The sequence below is a fragment of the Cygnus atratus genome, chromosome 10 (assembly GCF_013377495.2).
Source record: "Cygnus atratus isolate AKBS03 ecotype Queensland, Australia chromosome 10, CAtr_DNAZoo_HiC_assembly, whole genome shotgun sequence".
NCBI classification, from domain to species: domain Eukaryota; kingdom Metazoa; phylum Chordata; class Aves; order Anseriformes; family Anatidae; genus Cygnus; species Cygnus atratus.
The window spans coordinates 18614724-18629830 of record NC_066371.1 but is presented as its reverse complement, the minus strand read 5'-3'; the positions used below and the strand labels follow the sequence as shown (position 1 = coordinate 18629830).

Below are 15107 nucleotides of genomic sequence, written 5' to 3'. Positions count from 1 at the left end.
GTATCTCATAAATTATATGTTTGAGTCCCTAGGTGTCTAGATACTTTAGTTGTAGTTAATTTGTTAATGTTTCTGGGGCCAAAAAAAAAAAAGAAAAGAAAATCAGCTTGCTGAACTGTTCCCTCAGTAGATACGTTTTAAAGGGAACCAGGTTTATCCCCATTTTTCCTGAAGATGGGAACAAATGACATCAATTCAGGAAAGAACAGGAAAGTAGAGATGGGATAAATTTGAAGAATTTAATGAACTACTACTCAGGCAAATGCTTCACGATTGCAGCAAATAAATGTATAAATACCTCATTAAGTTCAGTCTGAATTATGCAGGCTGCCTGGAGTTTTGACTGCCATTTCTGGCCCCAGACTGTACAACAGTTGTGCTTTAAAAACCTTCTGTTTCCTCGAGAACAGAGCATGTGCGGTGCCATGGCAAGGCTGAGTGATAGTTTTATCAGCTAGAATGTAAGTTGGCAGTGAATTTCCTACTTGTGTTCATACTTGTACATACCTTCCACCATTCAGATGAATTTCATGTATACCTTTGAGTTTGTGTTAATTCCTTTAAGGATATAAAATAGTATGGAAAAAGCTTTAAGATGTAACGGCACAAACATATTATACTGTCACACTTCTCTTTATTTCCAAAACAATGTTTTCACAGAATGAATGTAGTGTGGATTGGTTCTCATGAATGTACCATCCAGTTGTTAGGGCCTGTTTTCAATTTCATGTCTTTATATTGCACTGTTGAAAGTCCATTCTGAATGAGTGATGAAAATTACTAGTGATTTCAGAGAGCATTTATTGGTAAAAGCATTTCTCAAATATTTACTCAGAGGGTTTTTTGGTTCTATTTTAACATACTGCCTGCAGTTTGGGTTTGGCATGTATATTATTTAGAAGCATGCTGAATTGCTTTTGGTTCCAAACAAAATCTACAGTCTACAGTGTACTGGCTTCAGCATTTGAAGATTTCTGTAGGCATATATTCTCATTGTCTTTGTATTCTAGTGCTGCAAATGTGCTGGGATGCTTCGCTGTGCAAACCGTGAGGTTTCTGGGGTGAATGGGAATACCCAGCGATCCCTTGCCTCTGATGTTACTGAGGTTCCTCTTTACATGCATGCAGTTTTGAAGATAAGGTAGCGGGCCTCAGTAAGCAGTCAATTTCTGCTTTTCTGGTTATTATCTCTGCTTCTTTCATACTATAGTCCCTCTGACAGGTAAATGCTTGTGTCTATGGATGCAAACTTGTGGCTTCTCTGATCATTTGGCCGTTATTCTCAGTGGGACTAGGAAATTTATACTCATAGAAAAGCTTGGGGTTTGGTCTTTACTGAAATTTAGGTCTTCATCATTCTTTCCAGTTTCAGTTTAAAGTTCAAATATTGAAACTCTTCTTAAAAATGTTGTCCTTGTTGTGTTGATATTTGCTTTTACTCAGATAATACTTGGTAAGGCTTGAAGGAAAAGGAAAGTACGGATATAAAAATGAAAAATAGATCACAAATAATGTAGTAAGTATTCAAATGTCCTGAAAACTATGTTGTTTTAAAATATGACAGTGTTTTTAGTGTACTGGTCAATTAATTACAGCCTTTGTGATCAGAAGTAACAACTTCTGATCTGAATGTGTAAAATGAGACACAGGGACAAAAAGACCTGCCAGGTTCAAGCAGCTGAAATGCCCAGGGAGGAGTGGTTTGGTTTGGTCCTGGCTAACCACATGACTGTGTTTGGCAGTAGACAGAGGGAAGAAGGAAGACAGAGCTTTTTCTTATTAGGTAATTCTTGAGGCAAACTCATCACCTGAATAGTGGGAAGTAACTGTAAAACAACCACCAACAAAGCAGACCTCAGCTTAGTTAGCAACAGCCTCTACTTTACATTTTGTCACTTGGATCTATTGTTTGCTACTGTAGTCCAAAGATATAGCTACATTCTATGTTGCTCAGCTTTTACATCTAGGCACATCACTTTGAAAAGCAGCTTTGTGGCAGCCACTGCCTGCACATTGGTATTGCTCCGATTCAGAGAGAGCAGCAAGCTGTGAGAGTGGTGCTGTTCGAGCTCAGCGCACATCACGGGTGAACGTGGAGCTCGCTGCGCTGCGGGGGACCCCGAGCTCACTGCCCTGCTGATGAAGAGAACAGATCTTACGTGCGTGCACATATCTCACCTCAGTCGATGCATTTTAATTTAAAATTGTTTGCAGTGTGTTGCCCAGCTCTTGCAGGAAGTCTAAAGCCACACAGATGCAAAAGAGAAGAGAATGCCTCAATCCATCTATCTTTGGTATTTAATACTGGTTTATATTAATTAGAAAAAGTAAAGTTAATCTGTTTTTTGCCAGTAGTTGTACATATCCATTGGGGTATGTCAAAAATCCTGTACTCGGTCTCTTTCCATTTTTCTCTAAGCTTTTCATATTCCCAATTGTTCCTTGATTCGGAGTGTTTTTTAATAGTAATACAAATTGAGGTCTATGCAAACTGAAACTGCCTGTGACGATTTCTGATTAAAAGAACCTGCTTCAGACAGTACTGGTCACGCTTTCAGAAAAATGATTTAGATGTTCAAGGAAGCAAAGTTTTTCTATGACTGTTTTAAAGTTTTGTTCATGCAAAGTCAAGTTATTAATACTAAGAATTTTTAAATATTTAATTTCTATTTTCACCATTTAGATGCTCCATTCTCTGTTTCTCTGTAAAATACTGGCAAACAACCTTTCTCTTTTTCTAGCTTGTCGCATAATGAATCTCTGTTTTCTGCTGAGGCAGGAGGGTGACATTGCAATTGAAGTTTTAAAAATGACAGGTTAATGACAACTGCTCTGCCTTCTCCTGAATTGAATACTTGCTGCATCGCTGTTCTCCCTAGTAGTATGCTGTTGTAAATTGCAGGGGGGATGAACCAAATTTGTCTGTAAGTTTCTCTGAGTACTGAAATTATCAGTAATTCTACTGGACATGTATGGATACTGGCAGGTGACTCAAATCCGAGACCTTTATTAAGTTCTTATTAATTCTACTAGAGACTGGGTCAGTGTTGTTATGTCGTTGTCCGTTTTTGCAGTGCACGTAAGGTACTAAATTTCTCATCCATATGGGGAAGTGTAAGGAAGTAGTGCTGGAGAAGTGTCTAACTATCCCCTAGCCATAGAGGGACTTACTCTTACCAATGTTGCAAGCTAGGAACAGAGTCCCTGATGGTTTTGTCTGTTGGCCTTTCTAGTGCAAGGGTAGACAAAAGAAGCTTCTAACCCTGCAGTGACTGGCTCTGTTTTGAAGCCAAGGTACCCTTTTGAGCATAGTCTTTCAAACAGACACGGGCAGGGTCATTGTGAATGGCGAACTCCTGCTGCACTATGCTCCGAGTGCACTTCCTCCATAGCAGAGCAGTCATCTTTTGTTGGCACCAGAACTTCACGCAAGTAATATTTCTTGAAATATTTTTCCTTTCCAAGCATACGTAAAGTCGAAATAATAAGAAAGCAAGCTGGTTTTCTTTGTCACTGGAGCTGCGTTTTTATGAAATCACTCGTGTGAAGCTTCAGCTCTTCTTAAATTAACGGACAAGGAAGACTGCATGGGAAAGAGCCCTCAATACACAGTACCAGTTGTGCATTCTCGTTTGCTTTAAAGGGCCGCTCTACTGCTGTGCAGGAGGCTGCATGTTGTAAAAGATAATTACTTCCCTGCTTCAAAGGTCAGACATGTGATGGCAGGGAATAGGCCTGTGAGCAAAACGAGATCAAGCAGTACAACTCATTCATGGCTCATATTTCTGCCTGGAAAAAGTATGAAAGAAAACTAAAAACAGAGAAGAAACCCCTAGCTTTAATCAGAACCTTGGGTAGACCCACTTCCATTTTTCCTGATCAGGGCAGTATTATTTCTGTTGAGAAAAGGCTAAGTGATCCGTTGAGGGTATCATTATTAAGATGTCAATGTGAGATTTTAATCAATGTGGCAGGGTAATTATTAAATAGGTCACACTTTAGGGGAGGGGAAGGCAAAAAAGTCACAGATCCTAAGAAGGGGGACACGGTGATAATTCCTGACTTCCTATTTATTTAGACTGGATTATAAAACAAATTCACCGTGTGTGTATGAAAAGTTCTTACAAATAGGATTTTAATCAGGAACCTGGGATGCACAAAATAGTGTGGCCTCTTAGTTCAGCAGAAGAACAGAGGAATATGTTTTAGTATTTAAAGAGAGAGTGTGAAGCATTTTTAGAATAGTATAAATTTAAGAAATGGCTACTTTAGAGAGGAAAAAGTTGTTTGTTTTTAATGGGTGGTTACACAATTTCAAAGTCACTAGCAAAACTCTGGATAATTTATCATTTTTAAGTTGAAAGCCAGCTGTGTCATTGAGCAAAAGGGATTTTGTTTCCTGTCAGCTTCCTTTTTGGAAAAAGTGATGTGTGTAGACTGAAAATATTTCCAGCTCGGGTAAAGTATGTTTGAAAATACCTTTTGGATAAAGTCATATTTTGATGGGCAAAGAAAGAGAAATTTCAGTTCTACATGTTTATAGAAATGTTTTGAGAAATTGAAGGGTCTTTTTTCTCCTGCACTTTGAAAAGTACACAGCGTGCAGGCGAGGAGAGCTCTGACAGTGTTAACCTTGATCTCTCCTGGCACTGCAGTCCGGTGCAGAGTGCTCTTTCAGAAGTCACTCCGTACTTTGAACTGCTGAAGGGACTGCTGTGGTATGTGTGTGTAGCGAGGATCACAGCATTTCATTTCTGAGAGACAACAGAAGGGCTTTATTTTTTATGTTTGTATATATGTGAATGAAAGCAGTATGTGAAACAGAAGGTACTGTGGGAGCATGTGGAATTGTGTATGCCTTTAGAATTTTGATGTACCTGTTCCTAAAACAAAACGTAGGGAAAGTACTGCAAGCACTGATGTTTATGCGTGTGTGAAGGAGTGTTTGCGAAGTCTTTGAGTGATTAAAAAAAAATCAAAATTAATTTTTCTATCAATGCTCTCTGTACACAGGATGAGGCACATAGTAAGAATTTATGCGAAATGTGAAAAAAAGATACTGTAGAAGGGAGCGGGTACACTATTGCAATGTGAGAATGTCCTGCTGCAAATATGAAACAAAAATTACCATTAAAAAGTCATCAGTGCTTCAAGATAAAGCTTGGCTAGGATTCAGTTTTAAAATGTTTCCTATTGTGTACAGCCCTTTAATATGAAGGTTTGATTTTTTTTTTCTTTATTTTATTCCATAGCAGTAGCAGCATTAATGTGAAAAGAAAGTATTTCATTTGCCAGATAGCTCCTATTGTGTATTCCCTACCTGGAACTATTTTACTTTCATTAGCCAGAAACACTGTCCCTTGGGATGCTTTACTATAAAGCATGCCAAAAGTATCCCAAGGGAGCAATCTCTCACTAGCCGATAAATAAATGAGATTTCTCTTGTAGTTACTTTTTCCAAACTTTAGGTTTGAGAAACATAGTAGCTCTTCTTCTTCATAGTAGTTCTTCTAAGAAATGAAGTGTTTTCATTTACTTTACACAGCAGTTGCTAAGTGAGTTACTCAGCATGTGTAAAGTTAAATAATGCTTGAAATCTCCGTTCTCCTGCTTGACTAACCTTCTAAAGGTGACCTTTGCAAAAAAAAATAGAGACTTCCTTAAATTTCAGTGAAAACTGTGGTATTTGACATTATTATCTACATTACCCTGTAATAACTAGTTCATATGAATTTGAATAACATGTGCTGGATGGCAGCATAAAAAGCAAAACTGTGCTATTTGTTTACAGAGGATTTTGGTATACAGTACTCACCTGAGGATTTTCCTGTCTTTTTGTTGTCTGTCTAGTGTTGAGGGTGAAGCTCCAAGCAGTGAAACTGGCACGTCTTTGGACAGCCCATCAGCTTACCACCAAGGACCGATAACACACAGCTCAGCTATAAGCCCAGACCATTACGATCATTCTGCTTACGGGCTGTATTCCGTCTCCCCTGGACAACAGAGATCTCGGAGGCCGAAACTTCAGCACTCGACATCCATACTACGAAAACAAGCAGAGGAAGAAGCTATTAAAAGGTCAAGATCACTTTCTGAGAGCTATGAACTCTCTTCAGACCTACAGGATAAGCAGGTATTTGAGCTTTTTTTTTTTTTTTAACCTCATTTATGACAATGGCAACATGTTTGTCAGCTGGGAAAAAGGTTTTTTCAGCATCATTTCAGTTAGAATACTGAAAATACTGTTTTTTCCCTGCAACCAGCTTAGTTCAAAGTGAGCATTTCTGAACTTTTAAACTCTTTCCATGTCCTACCCTCTGAAAGAACACCAACAATTACATTAATAGCGTTAAAAGTAAAAACTATCAGGAACTGTGATTCATGCTTGAGACTAGTACTGTTTATAAGAATGTAATAATGCAAAATGGTTTTCTAAGAAAATCAGTCATTTTGAAATCTGGATATCTTTGTTGCTCCTGAAGGAAAGGAAGAGTCTACTACTGCTGATATTCCCTCACGTCTGTGGGATGAATTCAGGGTCTTAATTAGTTTCTACCCAACCACATACTCCCATATGCCTTACAAAGAACTAGATGCAGGCTATGTAAATATTCAAAGCGTTTCTGCAATACATTAATGTCAGTCAGCCTCAGTCATTCCTTTTAAGCTTTATTCTGAATGTAGTCCTATTTGAAAGATGTTTATTGTCGTGTATTTTCCATATTCAACATTTGATTTCCACATCTAACAGTTGAAATCAATGCTGTAATACCTTACTAGTGTAAGGATGCACTGGATTTTACTGATAGATGAACAACAGCCAAGGCACCAATGCATATGTTTGTTTTTTTGTTAGATTTCTCTTGTCTCACAATATTTTATGTGGTGTGAATCATCGTGGTATAGTGCATAGTCCCTCCAACTTGTATGTTAAGATGGACAATGTGAAAGCAGGCAAAATTCTGCAGATTCTGCAGGAAGCAGACTACTCCCGATTTTTGACCACTGATTCATAGTTAGTGAAATTTATAGAGGCTAATTTTCATTTGCAATCTGTTTGTTGTTCTAAAATTTCAGGTTGGAGAGGCATATAGTGTTGTCCAGAGAGGCCGGGAAGATCAAAGCTCAAGCTCTGACTTAAAGTTGAAGCCAGTATTTGGGATAGCAACTAGGACTTTAGGTTAGCCTTTATGCTCACCTAATTCTGTATCAAACTGGGCACATACCAAGTTCCTAATTCTTGATCTAGCTTATGCCAGCTCTGGTATTAAATTTGATCTCCTTGTAAGTTCTAAAATGTTACTTTCTTTTCTACCCTTGGCAGTTTTATGCTAGATGTTGCCTGAGGGATTAATACAGAGCGCTAGGCTTACTAAAGAGGTGTCCTGCACTGCAGATATTCCGCAGAGGTTAATTCCATGTGTCCTTTTATGCCAGTATGACAGAGAATGAGGACTGCAGATGTTGTTTTGTATTTGTCCAGGGTCTCCCACAGAATGTAAAAGTGACAATAATACATAAAGGAAGCTTGCTACCTAAGAGTTGCTTACTGCTTTTGAAAATGCTCTCAGTGAAATCTCAGAAGATACTTAAGCTATTTAAGAAAATGTCTAAGGCTTTACCTAAAAGCAACGTGCACTAAATGTGCATTAGAATTTATTAGAAATATCAATCACTGGTCTGGTAAATCATGTAGGCAAGTTCCAAAATAATTGCAATTAAAATTCCCACCAACCCTCCCCTAATTCATGACAGTCAATGATGATGTCATTTTCTGTGCAAACCTGAATGACAACAACCTACTTACAAGAATAATGTCCAGATAATTCATTTTTTTAATTTTTATTAATTTTCATCATTTGTTCTGTGATTAGTCCAGCAAAATATTTTTTTACATTTATTTAAACACACTTGACCTAATGTATTCTATGGATAGAACTAGTAGCAAATGTGTGTTGGGAGTGGCAGGGTTGTGATAGAAGTTCTTAGTCATTTTTTTTCACCTTCAGAATTCCTTCCAAATAACCTCATAGCCTCTTAGACATGTGCAACAGGTAATATAACTTCCATTTGGGGTGAAAGGCTAAATATATTTTAAAGACACATTAGAGATAAATTTTCAGAGATGTTCAGAATCCTAGCTCAGAGATCAGTCCCAGCTTTTTGAATTCAGTTAAAAGAAGGTAGTTTGCGGTCAGAAGAGCAGTTCCTCAGCAGTAATCCTGATGTGTGCCCATTGGGGCAGTTGCCCTCCTCAGTTATGCTAATAATCGTGCGTTATAATTTTTGCAGCTAGAACAACAACAAAATATAAGTGATCTGCATTTAAAAACAACCAAGCCAAAAAGAAGATAATCTTTAATGTGGCAGGGGAGTGGGAACTGCTGAACCTGTCAATAGCACTGAAAGAAATACTTTTCCAACAATTCCTGAATGCTAGACCATGGACTAGAAAATATTTTTAGTAGCATTTAGTTCCTCCCACAGAAGGAGGATGATGCTGCTCTGCACATCAATATCTGAACTTAACAATTAATTGGAGAGATCTCTGAAGCATGTGGCAGGGAGGGGATTTGTGTGCACCAGCATGTAGATGAGTAATTAAAGAATTATGTCTAATGATAGAAGGGTACCTGGATTTTTGAGAGAGGAAAAAGGACTTTTGATTCATTGGATGAATATGTGAAAATTGCCTGGACATGCACAAAAGCACTGTTAGAAGACTGGTGTTTGTATGGGTGGTAGTAAACATATTGTTTTGTCATGGACGTTTTGTGTTTGTGAATAATATGGATCCAGCAAAGACTAATCAGGGGAACAGTAATTAAGTATTGGGAAAAATGTAATTAAAGCTAGTTATTAATCTAATTCAGTGGGTTTTTTTAAATGAGTGATGCTTTTCATAGTGTGGAAGGAAAGGTCTGAAAATTTCTAACGAGTATTCCAAAAGCATTGACATGTCATTTTCAGGTTAAATTGATAGCATTTATAATGTATTTATTTTGCATATTTATTCTGTTAATTGGAAACACTGGCAACTCTGAGTGTAATTATGAGAATGAAAATAGATTTGAACTTGTCTTTAGAAAGTCTGAAAAATATGTTCTTGGTTTGAGGAAGGCTGCAGATGTGGATGTTTTCTCAGAGCAACTTCTCTGGATGTGTCCGGCCTCAGAGGCTCAGTTTTGCTTTGATATCAGGCCTGAGTGAAACTCTGCTACATGTTTTTTTATTCATGTAGAACATGATACATGCCTGGAACAGTGACAGCCACTTTTAGAATTTGCTCCCAAAATATGACTATTTGCAGTGTACCCATATTTCACTTTCAGAACAGCTCTCTCTACTAAGAACAAATGACTGCATTACGCTGCATCAGTGTGCTATCTTGTCTGCTTTGACATGGGCATGCCGATGCTAATATGTGAAAACCAACACTTAAACACACAGACGAGTTGCTAGCACCTTAGTTTTATATGACAGAGTTCACAGAGCTATGTTTTTGTCTGTATTTTTATGGTGCAAATGTTTGGTTCATTATTTGTGCAGTGGTTCATCTGGAGCTTTGAGCTTTTACTTTCAAAACCAGTATGCACTATGAAAAATTCCTGAAAATTAAAGTTCAATATATATATTTATTATACTTTAAAGGCATTTACCTTGTTGTAACATGCATCAAGTTAAAAGTAAGCTGTGTTCACCCTTTCACAGGTGGAAATGCTAGAACGGAAATATGGAGGCCGTCTCATAACTAGACATGCTGCTCGTACCATACAAACAGCTTTTCGCCAGTATCAGATGAACAAAAATTTTGAGCGTCTTAGAAGTTCTATGTCTGAAAATCGTATGTCAAGACGCATTGTACTGTCCAATATGAGAATGCAGTTTTCCTTTGAAGGACCTGAGAAAGTCCACAGCTCTTATTTTGAAGGAAAACAAGTTTCTGTTACAAATGATGGGTCAAAGCTGGGATCTCTGGTACAATCTGAATGTGGTGACCTTGGAGAGTCAGCTACCATGAAGTCTCCAGCAACATCTACTGATTTCGCTGATGCAATAACGGAACTGGAGGATGCTTTTTCCAGGCAAGTGAAATCCCTCGCAGAGTCCATTGATGATGCTCTGAACTGCCGTAGTCTACATTCTGATGAAGTCCAGACTCCAGATCAAGTCAGAAGTCGCGAACTGGAAAGGGATAGCTGTGCTCAGACTAAACCAGCAATCCACAATGTGGATCACAGGAAGCTTGATGAGATGACAGCTTCATATAGTGATGTTACATTGTATATCGACGAGGAGGAGTTATCTCCACCCCTGCCCCTTTCCCAGACAGCTGACAGACCATCTAGCACAGAATCTGATTTGAGGCTCCGCTCAGTGAACTCTTCTCAAGAGTACTGGTCCATGACCCACAAGGACGATAAGATAGACACTGATACGAGCTGCAGGAGCACCCCTTCCCTGGAATGTCAGGAGCAGAGGATGAGAATGGATCACCTACCATTACTAACTATAGAGCCGCCCAGCGACAGCTCGGTGGACTTGAGCGATCGCTCAGAGAGGGGTTCATTAAAGAGACAAAACGCATATGACCGAGGAATCACTAGTCAGCAAGGAAGCCCAAAACATATCCCTCACAATATTCCTGCCAAGATTATATCCCGAGAGGAACAGGAGGCAAGACACCGGCCTAGGCCTATCGATAGTCATTTAGCTATTAATGGCACAGCAAATAGGCAAAGCAAATCAGAGTCTGATTATTCTGATGGAGACAATGACAGCATCAACAGCACTTCCAACTCCAATGATACAATAAATTGCAGCTCGGAATCTTCTTCTAGAGACAGTCTAAGGGAGCAAACCTTGAGCAAACAAACATACCACAAAGAAACTCGTAACAGCTGGGATTCCCCTGCCTTCAGTAATGATATTATCAGGAAACGCCATTATAGGATTGGACTAAACCTTTTTAACAAGTAAGTACAGCATTTCCTCCTCTTCTTTTTGCGTTTGATAGAAACATGGCCACTGAACAAGGAATATTTTACTTGCATCATGTAAGTAAGATGGTAGTCTGGTACTGGCTTTTCAGTGGAAAAAATAACCCCAGTGTTTTCACAGAGGTTTTTAAAGAAGTAATACGCTTTATATACATACATACATACATACATACATACATATATATATATATATATATCCCTGAAAATCAGAGACATGTTAATAGGCCACCTAGATCAAATAACTGATTTTTCTGCTCTTGGTGGCTGTTCATGTTAGAGTATTTACAAATTGACATCTTCATAGTTACACAGCTTTAGGGGGAAATAAATAAATATATAAATATGATAGTAAATTGTTAAAGAAGACAAATCAGTTTCCTTTCTTGGGGAAAAATATGATTGTTTACTTCTGATCCATTTTTTGTGTTTGTGGGTATAACAAATACAAAATTTTCTCCTGCCCTAATCATGTAGGTATTGTAAAACTTGTCACATGGGAATTAAAAATGACAAGCAGTGGAAGATGAACTTCCTGTTTACCCCAGGCAAGGCCTGAAACCTGTTCAATGGATTTCATCAAAACGTTGATACTAAAAAACATTTCGCTGAAAATTTTTACCCTAAGTAGTTATTTGAAGTACCGCATTGTCACAAAATATTTATTTCCACCTTTGACTGCTAATTTTCCCATGCATGGAGTTGTTTAAAGCTCCTATAGAATAGCTTATAAATTTATGTTTTATTTAAATACTTTCTTCCTTGGATACTGCCAGGTGTCTGTAGAAAACTGAATATTATGATAGAGGGTAACAGAAAATATACTACTTAATCTCTGCATTCACATGACCGGAGTTACACAGATCTTATTAGAACTATCATAATGTGAAAATAAGCACAGCTAAGTGGTTGGCATGAGAAATCTTTAGATTTTCTTCACCGCTTGGTTGATACCTAGTGTGCCAACTTCCTTGCCCTAAATGGGTACAATAAACTTAAACCTATTCTGGTAGTAGTGCTTATAAAGCTCCTTAGCGCTCTTAGATTAAAGATGTTAAGTGCCAGAAGTTGTTCTTATTTTTCTTTAAAATATTGTTGGCAGCTCACATTACTCTTTGTAGAAGTTTGTTTTTTTAAAAATTCTCTGCAGAGTACTTCGGGATCTCTCTGAAAATATTGTAGCTTCTGAAGAGCTAGGAGGTATTTGGTGTGCTGCCGTAGACCTTACTTCACGGTTTCCTACAGCTTGAATGAGTTCAGCCCTCGTTTTTGGCTAGCAGTGCTGTGACTTGTGGTGTTTGGATTAATAGATCAGTGGTTCATCATATAATAATGTGTTGTAACATTGAGATATTTAAAGTTTTTTGATGCCATCACCTGAGGCTGTGCATTACAATACTAAGTATGGATCAGTCAGGTTTGGCTGTGAAAGCTTTCAGGCTTGTTTTAACTATTTGTAAAAAGTTAATAGGCCTCCACAAGAGCTTTTAACCAACTGGAAGAAGTCAGAGGAACTTTGCAGTTTTTAAAGCTTTTGAAGTAGACCGGGCAGGCTCCTTTAGAAGGTTTGAAAACATTAACATCCTTGGCAGCAGGTGGGATGGGGAGGAAGGTGCTGGAACCGTCTGGCTGACATTTAAAAGACTTGGTGTTTGCTCATTTTTTACATAGTAATTAAACCTTCAGCAATCAATGATCGGTGAACTTCGAGCTCGATAATACAGTCCTTTGAGTCAATTGCAGGAGGGTGTAAGAAAAAAGGGTGAATGGAAAAAGTGCTCAAGCACCATGTGGAAATGAATGAGGGCATTGGAAATTGTCAGATGTCACATGTCACATCAGTAGGAGGCTGAAAGTGAAAAAATAAACATCAAGAATAGAAAAGAATAGAAACTGTTCTTTGAAACACATCTAAGCGATCTCGTGGCATGGACCTGAAAGAAAGTAGATAAAAATTTTTGTATATATTGGCTGGTTGTGAGGTGATGTGCAGTTTTTTAGAAGTGAGTTCTAAAACAGAGCACCGTGCAGAATTCTGGGCAGCACTTCACTGCCTGATCTTTGGCTGCATGCTTGTTTCACTCCTCCACCATGTTTTTATCTCCAGGATTGATACAGAAGTGAAGAGTCTAATGACCTTCTGGTGAGTCACTCTGATTCTATTGATAGCTCAGACAATCCCCAAATATCCTGTGTACCTTGTTTTTGATTATGGCTCTTCTTCAAGTCCACAGAGATTGTGACATTTCAGTAATAGCCTCAGTTCCTCTCTGCGCAATGTCAGGTATTAAACCATCACAGAACGTGATGGAGCATGAATCTGCAAGCTCTTCTCAAAAGGTAGCTGGGAAGCTTCCAGAGCTTTATTCTTGAAAAAGTTCAGGAGACTCCTAAGAGTGTATTAGTAAGACTCCAGATTGCATTTTTTGAAGTAACTGAAGGGACAGAGACTGGGTTCAGGCACTTGCCAGGGTTTAAAGGTTACGATTTATTCAACACGAAGCATACCTTTTCCTTTTAGGTATGTGCTGTACAGTTGCCATAGTTTCAACTAATTTCTGAGCATTAGGCATGTAACATTAGCCCATTGGTCTTAGCATATGAGGTACGTCACAGCATTCGGATGTCCAAACATTTTTTGAAAAGAAAGTCATGTCCTAGATTTGGTTTCTTGGCAGTCTGCTGTTTCACAAACAGAACAACGTGAAAGATGATTGCCCGACCTGCCGAGAGACGGGCCAGGAAGCGGGTCTGCACGTCAGATGGGCTGGTCTGCAAACCCTTCCCAGTTTCTCTCCCGTGACGGGACAGAAGAAGAGGGGTGCCTACGCACACAGTCCTGTGTTGCAAACTGCTTGTGCTCCTCCCATGTGACCCGGTGCACGCCCGCCCCGTGTTGGGATGCTTTTTTAGTATGCTCTTCAGAGCTGGAGTCAATGCCGCAGACCCATTTTAGATGTCGTTTGAAAGTGTCCTCATTCATGACACATTTACAATCATAAAGCCAGGCAGGAGTGCAGGTCTTGGCAGTGAGCTCCCGGGAGGACGTGCACTCCACCCAGGCGGAAGGACAGCGCGCAGAATTGAAAGAAGTGGCTGTGAAGCTGCCTCTTATGAGGGTTTTTTTCCAAATCCACCAGAGGAAGTTTTAGGGATGTCTTTTACAACAAGTTTGTGTTAATTTCATTGCATCTTTGAAATCTTTCTTAATAATTAAGATCCCAAACATTAATTGACAAATAATCGTGTCATTTCTTTTCGGTACATGGTCGGCTGAAATGCAGAGAATTTAAAAACTTAAAGAAGTGCCTGAATTGTAGTAGAGTAAATACTTCTGCTTTGTTCAGGAGGAGTGTTGAAAGAATAGAGTTTTCAAAAACATGGAAAGTCACTATCCTCACAGTTGAAATTTCAACAGATGCTTTATAATTTTTCTGTGTCTCCTATTACAGTAATAATTTTCAGAAGCCAGAGAGCAGTTTTCTTACCAGAGGCCTTTTATTAGAATAGCCAATTACGGGTGGAGTAAAAGTCGAGCACAAGTGGTGGTCTAGTTCACTTTAATCAGCATTTTATGCAAAACTTGAGTAGCACAGAGGTCCTTGGAGAAAGGAGAAGCACGGCAGCAGAGAAAAAACCTGAGGTAATTGAAAGCCACTTTTCTAGGAGTTTTATCACTTGATCATGGAATTTGTTCCAAACTAAAACTTGGCACTCAAGTTGCAGCCTTAGTGTTGATTAAAGAAATACACATTTTTAAGGATGTTTTTTGGTATCCAGTATACTAGAATATATAGTATCCCTAAAACAGAATGATTTCTGCCAAATAACTTGCAACTAAGTAACAGTTTCTTTATGTGCTGGTATTTTTGAATGGCAGTAGTGATTTGGCTCTGTCAATAGGGTGTCCGGTTGTGCGTTACCATTCATTTACTTCCTCAGGGAAGGATTGCAGGTGCGTGCCCAGAGTTCAAGGGCTCCCAGGGAAGCTTGGTGAGGCCAGCTGTGTTGAATTAGGCATTTTCTGCAGTGCAGTCTGAAAGGGATGTAGTCTGGGAGAAATGATGCTGGAAACCATCCCTCACTTATAGGCAGAAGGAAAACACTACC

At 38.8% G+C, this 15107-nt stretch overlaps 1 protein-coding gene across 15 annotated transcripts in view; it reads left to right on the top strand.

Annotated features, from left to right (window-relative positions):
• IQSEC1 (IQ motif and Sec7 domain ArfGEF 1) overlaps positions 1 to 15107 on the top strand; it is a 160147-nt gene that overhangs the window by 101257 nt on the left and 43783 nt on the right. For 14 of the 15 annotated variants that reach the window (XM_050712696.1, XM_050712693.1, XM_035558233.2 and 11 more), the window contains exons 2-3: positions 5851 to 6133; positions 9712 to 10976. In XM_050712696.1, coding sequence (XP_050568653.1) covers positions 9718 to 10976 — 1259 coding nt within the window. In that variant the 5' untranslated portion in view covers positions 5851 to 6133; positions 9712 to 9717. Of the gene's footprint in view, positions 1 to 5850; positions 6134 to 7102; positions 7181 to 9711; positions 10977 to 15107 lie in introns of those variants that run through there. The other variant, XM_050712692.1, reaches the window with a different exon arrangement.